Below are 16,815 nucleotides of genomic sequence, written 5' to 3' on the forward strand. Positions count from 1 at the left end.
GGGGAGGGGGGTGTACAGAAAGAAGTATAAGCCTTCCCTACTCAGATTGTTGGATAAAGGTGATGATGTCATAGGGCAGTTCACGGGAAATTAAGTTTTTTGTTTTACTGCTGTGTTTTGCAATAAAGTAAGCATGCATAATCCTCGCCTTCTTAGCACTGTAAATTCTCTGTAAGTGATAGCTATAAAACGTTTTACTCCACTGCTAAAGAGAGGGTGGAGGCGAGGCCTGCTTGCTTAGTGCAGAATCAATCAATACTGAGCAGGCACTACAGGTGTGCAAAGAGGCAGAGCGGGACAGGTAGTAATGAGTTGAGACGCTGCAGGCCACAGCTCAGTGCCCAACTTTTATTCGATCAGCTGTACCAGCCTGGGTCAGCCAGGTGTCACGAGTTGTGACAATCTCTGGCATTGCGAAAATGCAGATACCGTTTTAAAAAAAAAATGCGTTACTCTAAGCCTAGGACTTAGCAGAGCTGCCCCACTTCCGCAATGGGGCGTGCTTACCCGTCGAACAGAGACTTGCGCCACACAGAAGGATATGAAAGTAGCAACCTTGTTACGCCACCGGAGTAATTCGGTTTACAATGACACTAATTCTTTCACTGTCTTACCCTGTGCCTAAAGCGCGATTTGCACGTACTAGTAACGACTCAACACGGAGCATGTTAGGGAATTTGCCGTTTGGGATGCATTACTACGAGCCGAGTTCCCTATATCTTTCTAAAGAAAATGACGCATCATGGTGACTCAATGAAAACTCTCCGGTCTATGAAACACTATCTATCATTCAGACTAAAGCAGTTGACAATAAGACCGAACGTCTCGCTGTGTCCTGAGGCACACAGCCCAGTACAGGGAACAGGCTCCACCGTCTAGCATAGATCGATGACATCGACGTTCGACACCATCTCCTCATTTGTGCTCTGAATTACCGAAACTCCACCCTTCTAAAGTTACCCAATGGCCAACTTCAGTTGTGAAATATTACTCCGCACATCCTCCTCCCAAACCAATCAGGACTGCATAGATTGACAGGAGGCTCGCACGCGCCAATCAAATCGCCGACAGAGGACAGACAGTGTAGCCTGACTGTAGCCGCCCAGCGATTGGCGTGCTGGAGCTTAAATGCCAAGTCTGCCTGGCTAGGAAGAGTAGCATAGGGAGCTGAGCGCCCGAAGAGGAAACACCGGACAACAAAATCACAGCCACCTCAAATCTGCAACATGGCTCAGTAAGTGCAGGAACTCTTTCAGCTACCGCCATTTAACCCCGGAGATCCCTCTCTCCTGGTCTCACCACCATGTTCTTTTCCCTTCTAATATTTGCACACCTCCGTCTCCTCCCCCGGGTGTTTTAGTCTGTCATCTGACGGTGACCCTTGTGCAGTAATGAGGATAAACGAAGCAATTGGGCCAACTCGAGCTGTCCATTCAAATGCATAGGACTAAACGAACACCCCTCTACATTTTTAAGTAGAAGCGATACAAAGAAGCATCGTGATTATAGTAGCAAACTGCAGACGCGTTCCTCACGTCTCTCTCACCTGTGGTGGTTTTACTCTCTCTTCTCCTCTCCCCCCCCCACCCCACCAGGTCAGTGTTTTCCCATCTGGCACCTCCTGGACCGCGACGCTTCCCGTGGCAGTCCCAGTCTATCTACCTAATTTATCTATCTCTGACCTGGCTCTACACTCTTAGTGAACGCATCTTTCCACTCTTATGGTCTTGCTGCATTTCTTGCCTCTTATACTAACCCTGGCAGTTCACTCGTTTGAAAGTTTCGCTTATGTTTGAGTTTCTCTCTCTCCTTTGAAGAATATCTCTCCTGGTGATAGTGCACAACCCTCATGTTCCCCTGAGAGCCTACACCCTCAGTCACCCCTCCCCACCTCCCGATGCTCATATTCCTCTGTATGGGATCTTCCACTTTTCTCTCCCCCCCCCCCCCCTTCCAAATGAGCTCTTACATTCTGAAAGCTTCTCCGTTGATGGTTTCAACTATTACTGATCGCCACCTGACCATTCTATCAGTGTTGCTCATCAATGCTCCCCTTGCTCCTAGCCTCCACTCAATCTCACGGTCTCCCTCGTACCCTTCCTGATGTTACCTTCAACTGCCAGTGGCCTCCGCCTTTGATATGCCCCCTAAAGTGGCCAAACCCTCAATGGTCAATGCATGTCTCATGCCTCACTCTAATGGTCTGCATCCGATTGTGACAACCCACCCATGTTGGCTTATTCTCAACTAAGGCATTCCTTCCCCCCCCCCCCCCTCTTTGATGGCTCCATCCTTTCCGATAGGCTCTCCGCCACCCATGGCCTCCGAAAGGTTTTCCTCTTCCTCTCCTGTGATTGTTTCCCAAAACGACCCCCGCCCCCCCACCACCTCTGGTGATCCTCCGCCCCCCACTCATGCTTGAATGATTACCGCCCAATGACTGTTTTGTCTTGTCTGATGGTGGTCTAACTTGTACTGAAGATCTCTGCTGTGCCACTGATGGCCCCACTGATGGTTCTCCACCTACTCTGCCGGTTCTAGCCTTGCTGTTCACCTCACACCCTCCTACATGTGAAGCAGGTCTGCTCAGTTTAATAAGGGCCCCCATTTTTATGCTGGCTTCAACCTGCCCATTTTGAGGCTGGTTTCATCCCCTACCACCATTTCAATGGCGGTCTCTCTCTCTTTGATGCCGGTCTCCTCACTCTCCCTTTAATGCTGATTTCCCCCCAACCGCCTCTTTATGCCGTTCTCCTTCCTCTGATTTTCATCTGGTCTACATCCCTGCCCCTTTGATATTTGTTTCCCATCTCCTTTATTGTTCGCGATTCAACCCTTAGTTATATGTTAAGGAATTCTCCATCCCTATTTGCTGTTGGTTCTCTCTCTTTGATGTTGATCTTTTATCCACCTGTTTGATGTTGGGAACCACCCCCTTTATGTTGGTCCCTGCTTTGATGTTTGTCTACTTGGCTTTCTATTTACGTTATAAAAAGCAAAAATCTCGTTGACAATCATCCCATAGAAGGGCCTCTTTCATAAGATTACAGACCATGTCTCGCTGTCTGATGCACCCATCTTTATGCCCATTGTGGTGTTTGTTACGTATCGTTTTACCCTTATGTTAGTTTCCTGATTTAGTAAATCTCTTCACTTCGTCCCACCTTGTATGGTGATTGATAAACTGCCCATCTTTGATACTCCCGATGACCTCCCCTCTCATATTCTCTTGCACCTCCTGACACCTCCACCACTTCTCTTTCTTTTCTGAAGGTATCTCTGCCTTTTGTTATAATGTACTGCCCCACTAATCTTGCGCTTTGGATGGTCTATGCATCCCTCAATCTGCCTTGATGGTATTGCCATTTTAAAATTTTTGCAAGTGTCTTCCACGTTTGATGGAATTTGTCTTGTGGTCTCTGCTCAGACGATCCTCTATCTCTCCTTCTTTGATGGAATCCTCCAGCTGTATTACTATGTTGCATATTTCCACTCTGATGGTCTCTTGTTTCTCTCTGTTCTCCTGATAGCCATTGATTTTTATCTTCCCCTTCTGTTTGCCTTCTCCTTCGGGTTGTCCCTTCTTAATGGTCTCTTTATCCTCATTCAGGGGTCTACCCATCCCTTCTGATGGTCTCCCACCCAACTCCCTTCACTGGTATCCCTCACAACCTTTAATGGCCTCCCCCTGTATCTGAGGGACCTTACATGGATGTTCTCCACTCCTCTTTGAATGTTTTCCCTCATTCTGTAATTTTTTCCCCCCCCTTTCTCTGCTGTCATGCCACCCACCCCTGCTCTGATGTCTCCATCTCACCCCGCTTTTCTTCTTTCCACAGAGCAGACATCGCTCTCATCGGACTGGCTGTAATGGGTCAGAACCTGGTACTGAACATGAATGATCATGGCTTTGTGGTGAGTTATTACATTGTAGGAATGTGATAGACGGGGGTAGAGGGGAACATTCGTGGTTGGGGTGTTAGCAGAGATATGAAATGCTAAATGTACCTTTATTAGTCTATTAAATATGTTTCCGAGGTTGCTCTTGGTGTAGTTTGAACGTCTGTGTAACAGTAAGAAGACACCAGGACTTTTTTTTTTTTCTTTCTGCATGCTCCGTGGAGGAGAACCCACTGATTCTTAGATTTAAAGAGCCATTGAAAAATGTCAAGACCTTGTTTTGTTGTTTGCACTGTCTCAAGATAATCTTGAAAGATATTCTCTCAAAGGGTCTTCTGGGCATGGTTATCCAAAACCACTTTAAGACGGCTTGATACAAATACTTCTAATATCAGTTCTTTTCTTTCTCCTGTGACATGCGACTCGAGCTTCCTTCTGAGCCAATCCAGGAAAAGGATAATTTGTCTTTTTTTTTTTTTTTTAAACGTTTCTCCAGGCATATGAGTAACTTTATGGGGCATGGTAATCCTTCTTGGTGCCTTGATTACTTTGTCGTAGGTGTAAGGTTGCGATCATGGTCTACTTTAGTGTCGCTATAAGCATGTGCTAGGATATCATTTATACTCCTTTCTATCCTCTCCAGCATGTAGTCTCTCTAGAACATTTCTCCTCTCTCTTTCTTCCAGGCCCTGTGAGAACGCAAGCTTTGCGCTTGAAGTTTCTCTGGTTCTTTTTGGCAGTTTTTGGTGATTGAGCTGTGCAAAATGGAGCCTCCCATAATTTTGGTTCAAACACACACATTCAAAGAAAAAGGTTCCTTTAACCTCTGATGGCCTCCATTTTATACTACTTTCGATTCAATAACCCCTGTAAGAACAGCAGTCTCAAATTTCTTTATAATTGGCTACTTATGACGCACCCGGTCACTGATGATAAAGAAATCAGAACTCGACTTTTTTTTTTTTTTTTTTTTTTTTTTTTCTTTTCTGTCCGGTTCTGACGTCAAATGCAGTGGCAGCTCCTAGCTAAGGTGGAGGAGCGTCACCGCTACTTTTAAGCAGTATAAATAATAACGCTTAAGTTATTATCATTTTCGTTTTTCCTTGTTGCAACAGCTTTGTGGGTCTGCTCTGCTGACAGGGAGTGCAGACCACTCCTCTCCCACTCTAAGTGCGCATGAACGTTTGGCTGGCCATCTAGGGCCAGCCAAACACTTTACATCTTCTCCACCCAGGCTGCATTACAGCCTGGGTGTAGAACATGCCCAGACCCCCAGTCTGAGCACCAAACCACAGCGCTCCAACCAATCACAATGCTGCATTGCAGCATTGTGAATGGGTCGGGGGAGCCTGGGTGCTCTGTTCCTGGAAAGACTAAGAGAGCAGCGATGAAGGTTTGTGGTTTTTTTTTTTTTTTTTTTTTTTTTTTTTTCCCTCCCCTTCTATACCCCTGATCTGTGCCAGCCACTACTGTCAATGCCTGCCAGCAGCCGAGGCTAATGGGAGGCCAGGCCATCGAGCATAATTGAAGCAGCTGTTTATAGCAACAACAAAAAAGAACGTTTTTTTCTTCTGCTCTATTTTAATAGCTTAGAATGACAGGCAGAGAGGAAAGACTTCTTTTTGTACTATTTTGGAGAGAATCTCTAATCTTTCTGCATGTTTATTCATATTCTGAGCTAATGCAGCTTTTTTTCTTTCTTTTTACTGGACATTGAATTTGTTTCTAATATCTGTTTGTAACAAATATCTAACAGGTTTTTGGTGTGCTCAATTTTGCACTAAAGGTTTTATTCATATTTCTCATGTTTGCAAACCAGCTCACTCTTTCATATGAAAGAGCTATGCACCAAGGCTTTGAGTGGTTTGTGAGAAAGGGGATGGTGTGACGATGTATTATGTGTGATAAAGTACCCTCTGGAGTAGATGTTAAGGATATTGCAAGTCACCTCAGAGGTCCATAACCCTATAAATGAACTCTGCCTTTGTCCTCATTCCTTTATATGGTTATGGAACTCCTCAGTGACTTATAATAGCCTTCTAATGTACAGCAGGGGGTGCTTTATTCCTTGTATGTTGTCTTTTTGTTCGGTTTGCTCAGCTGCTTACAACATTTGTTAATGACTATATTTTTTTAATATATATTCTTTTAACCTTCTGTTACTGAGGGCCTCAGGTGTTTGATTCAAGCGTGCCTGTGATCAATACAGGACAATGGCGCTTTGCTGTGGCTTTATGGCATTGGTGATGTGGACTAGTAATTCCATACTGTAATTAGCACATATCTGTCTTCGGTAGAAGCAACTTCTGTGGTTTGACAGTGGATTCCCACTGGAGGCGTGCTGCTCCGTTAGCTGCACTCTGCCAGCTCCCTCTCACTGAAGGCTTCTCTCTTCAAGTAACTCATCAAATTACTTGTTTAATATGTGTCATTATTGGCTGTGTGTAGTATGAGCACACTATAACAACTTCTTGCATTACTGGGTAATTTTAAATGGAAGTTAAAGGTTAACGTTCCCCTTCCACGGAGAAAAAGATTTGATCTTTGCAACCTGGAACAAATGGAATAAAAAAAAAAAGACCTACCTTTGTGTGATGGGTCAGGCTGAGTGGGTACAACTTCACATAGAGAGCCCAGGCTATACCCCACATACCCCTCTTTGTGCCTGGATTACTTTGTGAGCCTGCATTTCGGTTACTTCATCGCACAAGCAGTTGTTTCAGGCCTTTGTGTTTGTTCAGAATGCAGCCATTAGATTGTGTTTGTTTTTTTTTTTGTTTTTTTTTAGGTAAAGCTTAACTCATCAGTTGTACACATTTTGTTCTGTCCCTTTCTACAAATTTGTAATGGGTCAGTGCCTCAAACTTGAACTCTCTTTTGGGGCTAACATAGACATGTAGTATCAACAGACTAACCTGTGGGGTTGTGAAGTTCAGGTCACATGGTGCCAAATCTCCAACATGGACAGCTGGGCTTTCCTGCCTTAGAAATCAAGGCATGGCAGAGCCTTTCAGCTTTGAATTCTTCACTGCCAAAGACTGTTCTGAACCTTACAGATTTCCTACCCAGAGTCGTGCATTGCTGATCTAAAGTCTTTCATTTGACCAATGCCCCGTGGAGGAGTGCCCCTCAAATGCGGTGTTCTGCTGTGTGAGAGCTATTGGATCTTCCCATTCCACGGTAGGAGGTTTCGGCCGAGCGCTGGTGGGTCTGATTAACTACCTGACTGCGCCCTGTCCTGCTCCAGGGCTTTGAGGCCACTTTGTGGACAAGTAGCACTAATTATCTGAGAAGGTGCCTGGACGTTCTAAAGCATTTGATTGTTTGAAGCCACTTCTGCTACCGAAGTCATATGGAAAATGATCTCCACATAATTCCTATACTTAATGAAACGGAAGTTGAACATCTAAATATGTTTCATTAGAGGCACACTTTCTAAACGAAAAAAAAAATAGGCGAAAGAGCAGAGCTCCAAGGCCTCCCTTGACAAAGCCTGTTTTTCTCAACCTGGAACCAGTATTACTCCAGTCTCAATTGTTGCTAAATCGAGTGTGGGTGTGAGCAGTAATCCCGTGGTGTGGCTACGTATATTCTGATTGAAGCAATTCTCTGGGCTTGTTTTGTGGCAAAATTGAATGTGATCAGGTTTGAAATGTTCAGCTTGGTTTTCAAACGTAATAAATAACAGCTTAATTTATGGTACCCTTTTTCTTTACCAAAAACATCCCAACTGGTGTATTTTGTTGGGCTTCCAAATTGTAGTCTTCAGTGCCCACATTTCACTAAGAGCACTTCAAGGTCTTCTTCTTAGCGTTAACTGGAAGTCCATCTTGAAATGACATCCTGGTTGTACTGAGAAGGATACAGTAGTGTAGGTCTTTTAAACTAGAATTCATAACTCCCCGATACATGGATCACTTGACTACCTTGGTCCTTCTTCTCGGAGGTCATTGACTCAGTATTGTTCTCTGTCGTGACCATGACAGCATTCAGCAGAATACAAAAAACACCTCTTACAGTTTGTTTTCGTTTTCTATATATCCAGTAAAAGAGATTCCACCAGCCTAATAACATTCCCTGTCTCCACGTGCTCAGTGCAAGGTAATGTTGGCTCTTCATGCATTCAGCATGAGCTGGCCTACAGAACCTGCAGCCAGAGCCGTGTCACCCAGACCTGGTCCTGAATCGCTAAGAGGTGGCGGCCCAGCAGGACTGGAAGAGCGTGGGAGTTACTTCAAGCTAGAGGAAGCTTGTTTCCCTATTCTGGGCTTCAGAACTGATGTCCGGTCTATTCCTCTTGTCTAAGAGAATATCAATGTTTCCATCAGAACCTTTTAGGTTGAACTCTTCAAGATATGTGAAGGCATATTTTGTTTCCTGCCCTAAACATTAGAGCCACAACTTCAACCAACCTGTCCCATTATTCTAGAGAGCCTGTTTTCTCCGTGACTAGGTTGTAGGACGGATTGCCAGGGAACAAGTCTCCAATAAACAGATGTTTTGGTAGTCTCTTTGGAGGTGATCTTTGTCGTACACTTTTGGCTGCTAGATTAGGTGGCTGGACCAAGAACATTGCTGCCCATGCCTTGTGGTGTGCTGGATAGAGTTGGGTTTCATTTTAACATATAAGCAAATACTGGCAGTTAGTTCACTTTAGTGATGGATAGCTGTTTGGCCCGAAAAGTACCAAGTTTGGTTTGCTGAATTGTTTTTATTTTTTTTTTTATTTTTTTTTCCTCCCACCAGACCAGAAGTACTGAGGTGGATTCGGTTTGTACCAGTTGGAGGGTTTTAAAGGCCTTTGAACATTTAAATGACATCCTTTGCGACCTGCACCTGCCTTCTTTGCACAATAAAATTTCAGCCAGATTCACGTGAGCCCTGACATAGTATTGGCTAAGTCTAGGCCATCTCTTTTGTTAATTTAAGGCTGGGAAAGGTCTCTACTCTTAAAACAACCCACTTCGGAGCTGCTTTTCAATGTCCTATACCAGATCTTATTTTTAGGTTTGGCCTTGTGACCATGATGATTTTTTCACCAGAGTATTGTTTTTCCAACAGTCGTAATGTACGTACATAGAGGGGCTTTAGGGCGGCAAGCTTCATTCTCTGTTGTGTGGACATTTTGCTGCCACCCACTACATCATGCGGAAGTGGCAGAGCTTCACCACATTTGCTGCCTCTAGTTTTTCTCAAGATTAGTCTACATTTCCCGAACCTGTTTCACATACTTTTTATTTTCGTAAACAAAATATTCAAAGGCAGTGCCAATAGCTTTATGATTTTTAGCAGTCATCTTTCCTAGTTACTTATCATTGTCTTTCTGATTTGCCACTTATATTGCAAGCCAAAACGTTTCCCTTTTCCCACCCCACAGTGGGCTTTTTATTTTTTTATTTCTTCTCTCCCTCTTTCTTCCAGCAATATGCTGCTGAAATAAAAGATTATTGATTTTAATTTGGCCTCTAATCAATAGGCGGACACGTTTACACACCATGAGAAATTGAGTATTACTACACTGGGAACGAGAAGAATGTGATCATTTGAAGTTAAGGTGTCTGGCTAACTCCTGAGTGGCGAGGACATTCAAATGCAGCAAGTGACATTGTTTTAAAAAAAACATATGCATACCTAATATTGAAGAGCATCTCGCTGCCTGTGTCTGCCAGCTCCAGAAGATCTGTGCAGAATTTGTCACTATGCAGTTAACAAATGAATGAGTGACTTGTGTAGACAGTTTCTGTAAACTAAATCCCACCCACCTGCTTCCAGCTCACGGGGAAAGGTGAATATAGTATTTAAAATCTATGTGCAAGAGGCTTATTGGTGTCGATCAAGATTCTTGGGGCTTCATTTCCACGTAGTGGGTGGCGTAGCTGATGCTCGTTGTTGTTACGTAGAGAAGTGCAGGGGCCCTGAACTAATTGTGGGAGTATTGAGCAGATGGTAGTGGCTCTGTGTGGAAGGAAGTGGGGAGGACATTGTTTGCATGGGCAGTAGAGACCTCCCTGTGCTGGAGGCTTGCTTGTGTTAGTGACCCCAGGGATTCTGCATGAATGACTGGATATGCAGATTGCCATGCATTCCCTTAAACAACCCTGGAGGAATAGGTTCAGGAATCCTGGCATGACCTAACAAAGAGCGGCTCACTAAACCTCCAGAAAAGAAATTAACCACTTAGACTACAGTTGCATTCTTTAGTTGTAAGCATGCATTTTTGGAGTAGAGCAGCGACTCCTTGCATTATTTTGCTGCTAAATTATCTCATTCACCCCCCCCCCCCCCCTTACAATATCCATGGACACCTATGTTTCCTAGTTCTCTCTCTAGCCCTCCAACTCTTTCAGCTTTGGGATAAACGGATTTTTGAACTTTGTTATGCCCCAGTGCCAGTCGGAGTAAGAACCACATGTGCACAATCACTTCAAACAATTCCTTAACTTCCTAAAGAAGGACTCTGCTTGCTCTTTATGGCCATTCTTGAAGGGTAGATATTATAATTTTTTTTTGGTTTCTTCTCCTTAAGGGCCCTCCAAGTGTTTTTCTACAGCATCCTAATCGCTATGTATAGTGATAGTACCATTTACGTCCTGAAACAGTCTGTAAGCGGTGCACACTGCGGTTTATCACTCGCTCTTACCCTGACCTTTCCTTTCTTTCTAGGTCTGTGCTTATAACCGGACAGTCTCCAAGGTGGATAGCTTCTTGGCCAATGAGGCGAAAGGCACGAAAGTGATTGGCGCTCACTCCCTGGAGGAGATGGTGTCTAAGCTGAAGAAACCCCGGCGGGTCATGATGCTGGTGAAAGCGGGCCAGGCCGTCGACGACTTCATCAACAGTCTGGTGAGGATAGAGGGGGTGGGGGTGCCGTCAGAGGCTATATGCATACATGTACATGGACACGCTGTGGTCCAACCCCTTGGATAAGATTGTTTCTCTCGACTACCACTAATTGCAAAAATAATGCAGGACATCAATTTAGTCCACTTTTTGGTGTTCATAAATACCCACACCCTATTGTATGCAATTTAAACCTCTACACTTTCATGCCTTTATCAAGCTTCTGTTTTGGTGCCGAAGATGTGCTGCAGTGACGTGCAGCTTTTTCATCAGAATACCAAATGATTTCAATCCGTTTCCCGTACAAAGCTTTCTCTGGACTGACTGTCTTTAGATTAGCTTGTGCACAGGAGTCTCTCGGAGACAAGATAGTAACAGTGTGAAAGGACGCATGCTATTGTACAACTAGCTAAAAAACAAAATATGCTGGTACACAATCACGAGGTCATGGTCTCTGGGATATTGTAGCCTTTGTGCTCAACACCACAAAGAGATGCTCACCTCCTACAAACCCTTGAACTATCTGGAAACTAACCAGTGCCTTTATTCCATTGCTGATTTTGGTTTTCTACTGCCATTTCATGCCCCCTTCTGTCTTCTCTGATGCCTAGCTTTTGCTCTCAATGTAGCTTCCTCCTTTTTTCCCTTTCCAGCTTATAACCATCTCTTCCTCTTTGATTCTTTCTTTTTCTGTGCTTAAAGCTAACCTTAATCCTGTCCTTTCAATGTCCTTATTTGTATTCCTACTCTCTCTACCCATCACTTTATCCTTTATTTCCTGTCCTACCATTTTCTGTATTTCCTCACTCCCTTTTCCCTTCTTTCGCTCTTTCTTCATTTATATGGTTTCTTTTTCTTTCTACGCCTGTTCTCTCACTGCCTCTATTTTCTAATCGTTCCTTTACTCTACTGCTCTTCCATTTTCTCTCTTCTCCCCCCACGCCCCCGCCTTTCCTGCTCTCACTTTCAATCCATCTGGACTTCTGTCAGATTACAAAATCACACTTGGATGTGTTTATCGCTTTTGTTCCTTCATCCAATGTCGTGAGATCTTTTATGGGGGGGGGGGGGGAGGAAGTGATTCATTTGAACTCCCATCAGGGTACGTAACACATTTAGAAGATGACCTAGTATAGATGTTGGACTACTGGATTAGAATTCAGATGTGTCTAGTAGCTACGAACTTGCGCTTCACCTTAGACTGGTGCATTTAACTAGAGGCATCCGCTATACGTATGGCAGTTTGGGAGGTGAGGAGGTCATTGTGAGCAAGGTGTGACACACTTGGGGTCACTCTAAGCCGGAAGCCTTAATATTAATTAATAATTTTCCTGCACACATTGGAAAACAGTCTCTGGCACAGGGACATAAAGCGATTTGCTGAAGATTCTACAATTTGACCAAGCTGTGAAGCTGGAATTCAAACCACGATGTTCATGTTCAGCAGTCTGCAAGTTATATGCTAAAGTATGTGCCCCTCCTCTCCATCCACCCTCCCACGAATCACTAATATTAGTTTGCAACATTCAAAATATTAGTCGGGCACCCTTTGGAAGTTTACAAAAGAATGGCTTCAGAGCTTATATTTACCACTCTTTCCTTGTTGAAATTCCCTTTATGTAAAAGACCATTTAATTCAACAACGGCCTAGTGTCAATTTTTCACCAAAGAAGTCACTGTAGTATATAGTGTATGCCGAGTGAACAAACTATTTGTTGCGTGAGTCACTAAAATACTAGACAAGAATTAGTCGGGAAGTCCATTCTACATAATCAAACACATTCATATGTGTTTGATGCCGTTCTATTACTGTGGAGATTAAAATGATTCCGTACACTTGGCAGCAGCCTTTTTTAAATAAAGAAATAAGACCTGCTATTGCAACAAATGCCCATAGTCTAGAGAATTGCTTGTTCACCCTAAAAGGCTTATTTTTATATTTTCACAATTGAGCAAACTAATGGCATGGAGAGGCTCCTCTGCTGAGCTTAAAGACTCAAATTGCTCTTTAAACCCCCCCCCCCCCCTTGCCTGTCCTTGTATCACAAAGCATGAGCTATTATTGTGGCTTGTGCCCCCTACATCCAAGCAATGTTTTTCCTTTGCACCCAAAACTATACAGTAGTTCACCCTAACATGTCCGTGAAGGTTAGTGGAAGAATGGTGTCTACATTTACGCAGACCAAAACAAGATTCGCCTTTTGTCGTTTAAGGCGAGGTAATGGTTCTTCTCTATCCCTGCGAGGCCCTGAGGAGAACTGCTAATCTGACACCTCCTGGAAGGCCATTGGCTCCCTATCACCGACACCGAAGGAGCGTTGCTCACTCTGTCTTCCTGAGCCGGAAGATGGAATTTACATCTTACCCAGCCCCACAGTCAAAGCTCCCCTTCTCACTCTTTCCTGGATGAAAGGAACTACTTGTCTTTCATGTACTTGTAAGAGCAACTTGTCATAACATATCCACCACTCAAATTACTTTCATAGTTCACTATACTAAAGATCAACACTAATCCTTTATGGGTTCTGGAGTAGCGTGTTACTTGCCAAAAAAGCGCTTCAACACCCCATCAGGGTTAACAAGCCTTCTATAAATGCAAGCCTTTTCCCCTCTTCTATCCCTCCGCTATCCTTCTCACTCCAAATAGCTGACTAATATCCACCATTCCAAATTACTTTCATATTTCACTATACTAATTCACCACTCATCCTTTATGGGTTTCGGAGTAGCATGCTACTCGCCAAAAAGTGCTTCAACACCCCATCAGGGGTTACAAGCACTATATAAATACAAACCTTTTTCCCTCTTCTATCCTTCTGAATCCAAATACCTGACTAACCTATCCACCACTCAAATTACTTTCATATTTCACTATACTAATTCAACACTAATCCTTTATGGATTCCGGAGTAGCGTGCTACTTGCCGAAAAAGCACTTTGATGCCTCGTCAGGGGAAGTAAGTGCTATATAAATGCAATTACAATAAAATATAATTTTACAAGCCTGTCTGGAAGACCACCAACACGTCATTCTGGGGTGACTTCTGAGATGTCCTATAAAAATAAATAAGGTAATCCAAACTCCTGTATCAAAATGTAAGAATAGGTTCCTTGTTTTCATGGGTAGTGGATAGGATCAAGTCTATCCCACTGAAGCTAAACCTTACATTTTAACATGCAACACCTTGCAGTCCGTGTAAGGAACCACTCTTCCTGGCCTGGTTCTACTGGCTATATTCTGTCCCCAGGTGAGACAGTGAAGGCTGCAGGTCAGAGTAAAGGCAATCCACACCTCAAAGCTAATCTATCCCAACCTCAAAACACGGCCCCTTTGAAGTAGTATGTCATGTCGGATCCTGAACTGTTTCCACAAGTTGCACTTTTAAATTTTGCACCTGCTTCTGAATTAGGAGACAGATGGTGACCTCTTATGGCTTATCCTCCTCTAATTTGAGCAAAGAGCCCTTCATTGAATTACACAAACAGGCTTACAAGATCATTCTAGGATCAAGCTGCGGTGCTCGAGACTTAAGTCTCCAGCCACCCTTTACGCTCCGAAGCCATTGCAGTGGGTCTACAACTGCGGGAGGATATTGATTATTTTGTAAGCAAGAGGAAAGCTGGTCCTCTGGGATAAGCTGTGTTTATCTGCTATTTGCAGAGACTTTCAGGGATGTGGGTGGTGTGGCAGGGGAATGAATCCCCTTCCCCTAGAGGGCACTCCAAATCGCTTATAGTTTGGAACACTTTCTGCTTGTAAACTTGTTTTCAACCACACGAGGCATCACTGATTGTTTCCCTTTTATATATTGAGACCCCATAAGAGTTTGCTACTCACCAGAGATTGCTGCTACCAAGTGTGATGTTTGTGCCACCTCAGTTTGAAGCAGGAGGCGCATATGTGAATTTGTTTTCTAAGACCTACTGGCTTGCCGGCGAGTTTCCACTTGCAAAGGGTACTTAGTTTGTATTCCCGGTGTGAAGCCCTAGGCCCTGCAACACTAGAGGTCATGTCCTGCTGATTTTGTTTGCTGTCCCTATCCGTGATCAATGTAATAGTAGAGGTCATCTGAACCCTCCTTGATGCTCCTACTCTGCTCACTAACCTACTACAACTCTTACCCAGTCTGGTCGTATCCTCTTTCTAGCATTCACAAGTATGCAGCATGGTAGAGTGACTTTTAGGGATGGATAGGCTGCCATGATTCAGTGATGAAAGCTGTGACCCAATAAATTGTATTTATTTTTTCTGTAATTGGCACTGTATACGCCCATTTTTCTTGGGTTGGAAGGAAACTAGCTCCCAAACACCCACCCGATCTCAATGGAGTGTCTGGTTTGCTTACTTGCACCCTGCTGTTGGTGTATAATACTTTTTTCCATAGCTAATTTCTGATCTAATCCAACCCTTCATACGCTCTCCATAGATGATCCTTTGGCTGTTATAGGATTCTTGGATGCTTTCTCAACCCCAGGACTGTCTTTTATGTGGATTCCTCTGCTGTTTTTTGTTTATGGCTGTTTGTTCTGCCTGAGATCTTCTCCAAAGATCATTAAAGGTAGCATTCTGCAGCTCTATGAAACCACAAACTAAATTATCTAATACCGTCTTTTTTAAACGGTCACTGAGCTTTTGTAAAATTACTTGCTTTTTCACTAATCTCTCTTGCCAATCCCTTGTCGCAGATCCCGTTGCTTGAGCCTGGAGATATAATCATCGATGGGGGAAATTCAGAATATCGGGACAGTACGGTAAGTGCACAGATGACCACTGGTTTCGTAGAGATTAATGACCTACTTAAAATCCTCCTGTAAAAGGACATGCACCCTTTGGTACCATCCATATAATGATTCTTTGTTGCCTTTAATTCTACGGTCTGAAGCGACACCTCTGCCTGCTCCAGACTCTCCACCGTGTAATCAACAGTTGTCAAACATTTGGCCCTGGGCTTCAAGGCCTTCTACTGCAGCACTCCACAAACATCTCTGGACGCACAACACTCCTAACGAGAGAGGCCTTCTACTTCTTCAGATACACACAACCTAGCCCAGAAGGCACTCTTCCAACCTTTTAAGCACAAGGTACTGTAAGCAACAGAGGGCAGAATCCTAGTGCTCAGACGGAGAGTCGCGTGGCTGACACTGCTTATTAACCATATCTACCATGGGTCAGTCGTGGAGAAGTCTTTGTGCAGTTCTCTGGTTTAAGAGGGCTATTGTGACTCTTGCTTCGCTTTGTCTTGTGTGTCTCTCTCTGCCTCGCATGAGACAATCGTTCAATTAACTCCAGCGCCATGATTCTGCTCGGTATTTGGGCTAGGCAGTTTCTGCGCACTCTACATCTAATGTCGACTGTGGCATTGTGTGCTACGACACCTTCCTATCTCATTGTGAGCGCCTATAACCTGAAGGTACCTTAAAGCAGGGGAAATTTATATTTCCCCCCCCCCCCCCCCTCCTCCCCTGGTCTTGTATGCCATCTAAACCTGTAGGATACTATTTTCCTTAGTACCAGTTTTTTTTGGAATATTTACTTTATGTGGCAAGGAAGTGGGCAATCTACTTCTACGGATATGGAAACTAAACACGCCACTGTGAACCCAGTAGTGAAATGTAATACAACCGTGTTTATATTTTGTCTAAGCATACACTGGTTAAATAACAAATTAGATGGGCAGAAAATGCACATCAATGGGATTCAATTATTTTGAATATCCGTATTTAACAGTTTCTGAAATGTTTCTAAAGTCCACTGATGAGTTTGTAAGACAGCAAGTACTGTCATCTTCCCTTGAGTTTTTATCTTGCATGAACAAGGTTTTTTTTTTTTTCTTCATTTCTGTGAACAAATACACTGGTTTTGTGTTACACATTTCTTGTCACTTTTTCTGTTAACATTTGTGAACAGAAAATATTTATTGAAACAATTAATGCCAACAAAATGCATATTAACTTGGGAACAGCCACATTACTGTCTTGCAGATTACTTAGCTGAGGTCTACTTGTTCTTAGTATTTGTATTTGCAGCTGCGAGGGCGCATATGAAAAGGTGTCCTTTTATTTGTAACTATCCGA

General features: G+C 43.6%; 1 protein-coding gene across 2 annotated transcripts in view; it reads left to right on the top strand.

The window, feature by feature from the left end:
- The first annotated feature begins 1,063 nt into the window (after window positions 1-1,063).
- PGD (phosphogluconate dehydrogenase) overlaps window positions 1,064-16,815 on the top strand; it is a 32,947-nt gene continuing 17,195 nt past the window's right edge. Inside the window, exons 1-4 of one of the 2 annotated variants that reach the window (XM_085609830.1) lie at window positions 1,064-1,234; window positions 3,840-3,915; window positions 10,564-10,743; window positions 15,427-15,492. In XM_085609830.1, coding sequence (XP_085465956.1) covers window positions 1,227-1,234; window positions 3,840-3,915; window positions 10,564-10,743; window positions 15,427-15,492 — 330 coding nt within the window. In that variant the 5' untranslated portion in view covers window positions 1,064-1,226. The remainder of the gene's footprint in view (window positions 1,235-3,839; window positions 3,916-10,563; window positions 10,744-15,426; window positions 15,493-16,815) is intronic. The other variant, XR_014962867.1, reaches the window with a different exon arrangement.

This window comes from Triturus cristatus, chromosome 1_2 (assembly GCF_964204655.1).
Source record: "Triturus cristatus chromosome 1_2, aTriCri1.1, whole genome shotgun sequence".
Classification (NCBI taxonomy): domain Eukaryota; kingdom Metazoa; phylum Chordata; class Amphibia; order Caudata; family Salamandridae; genus Triturus; species Triturus cristatus.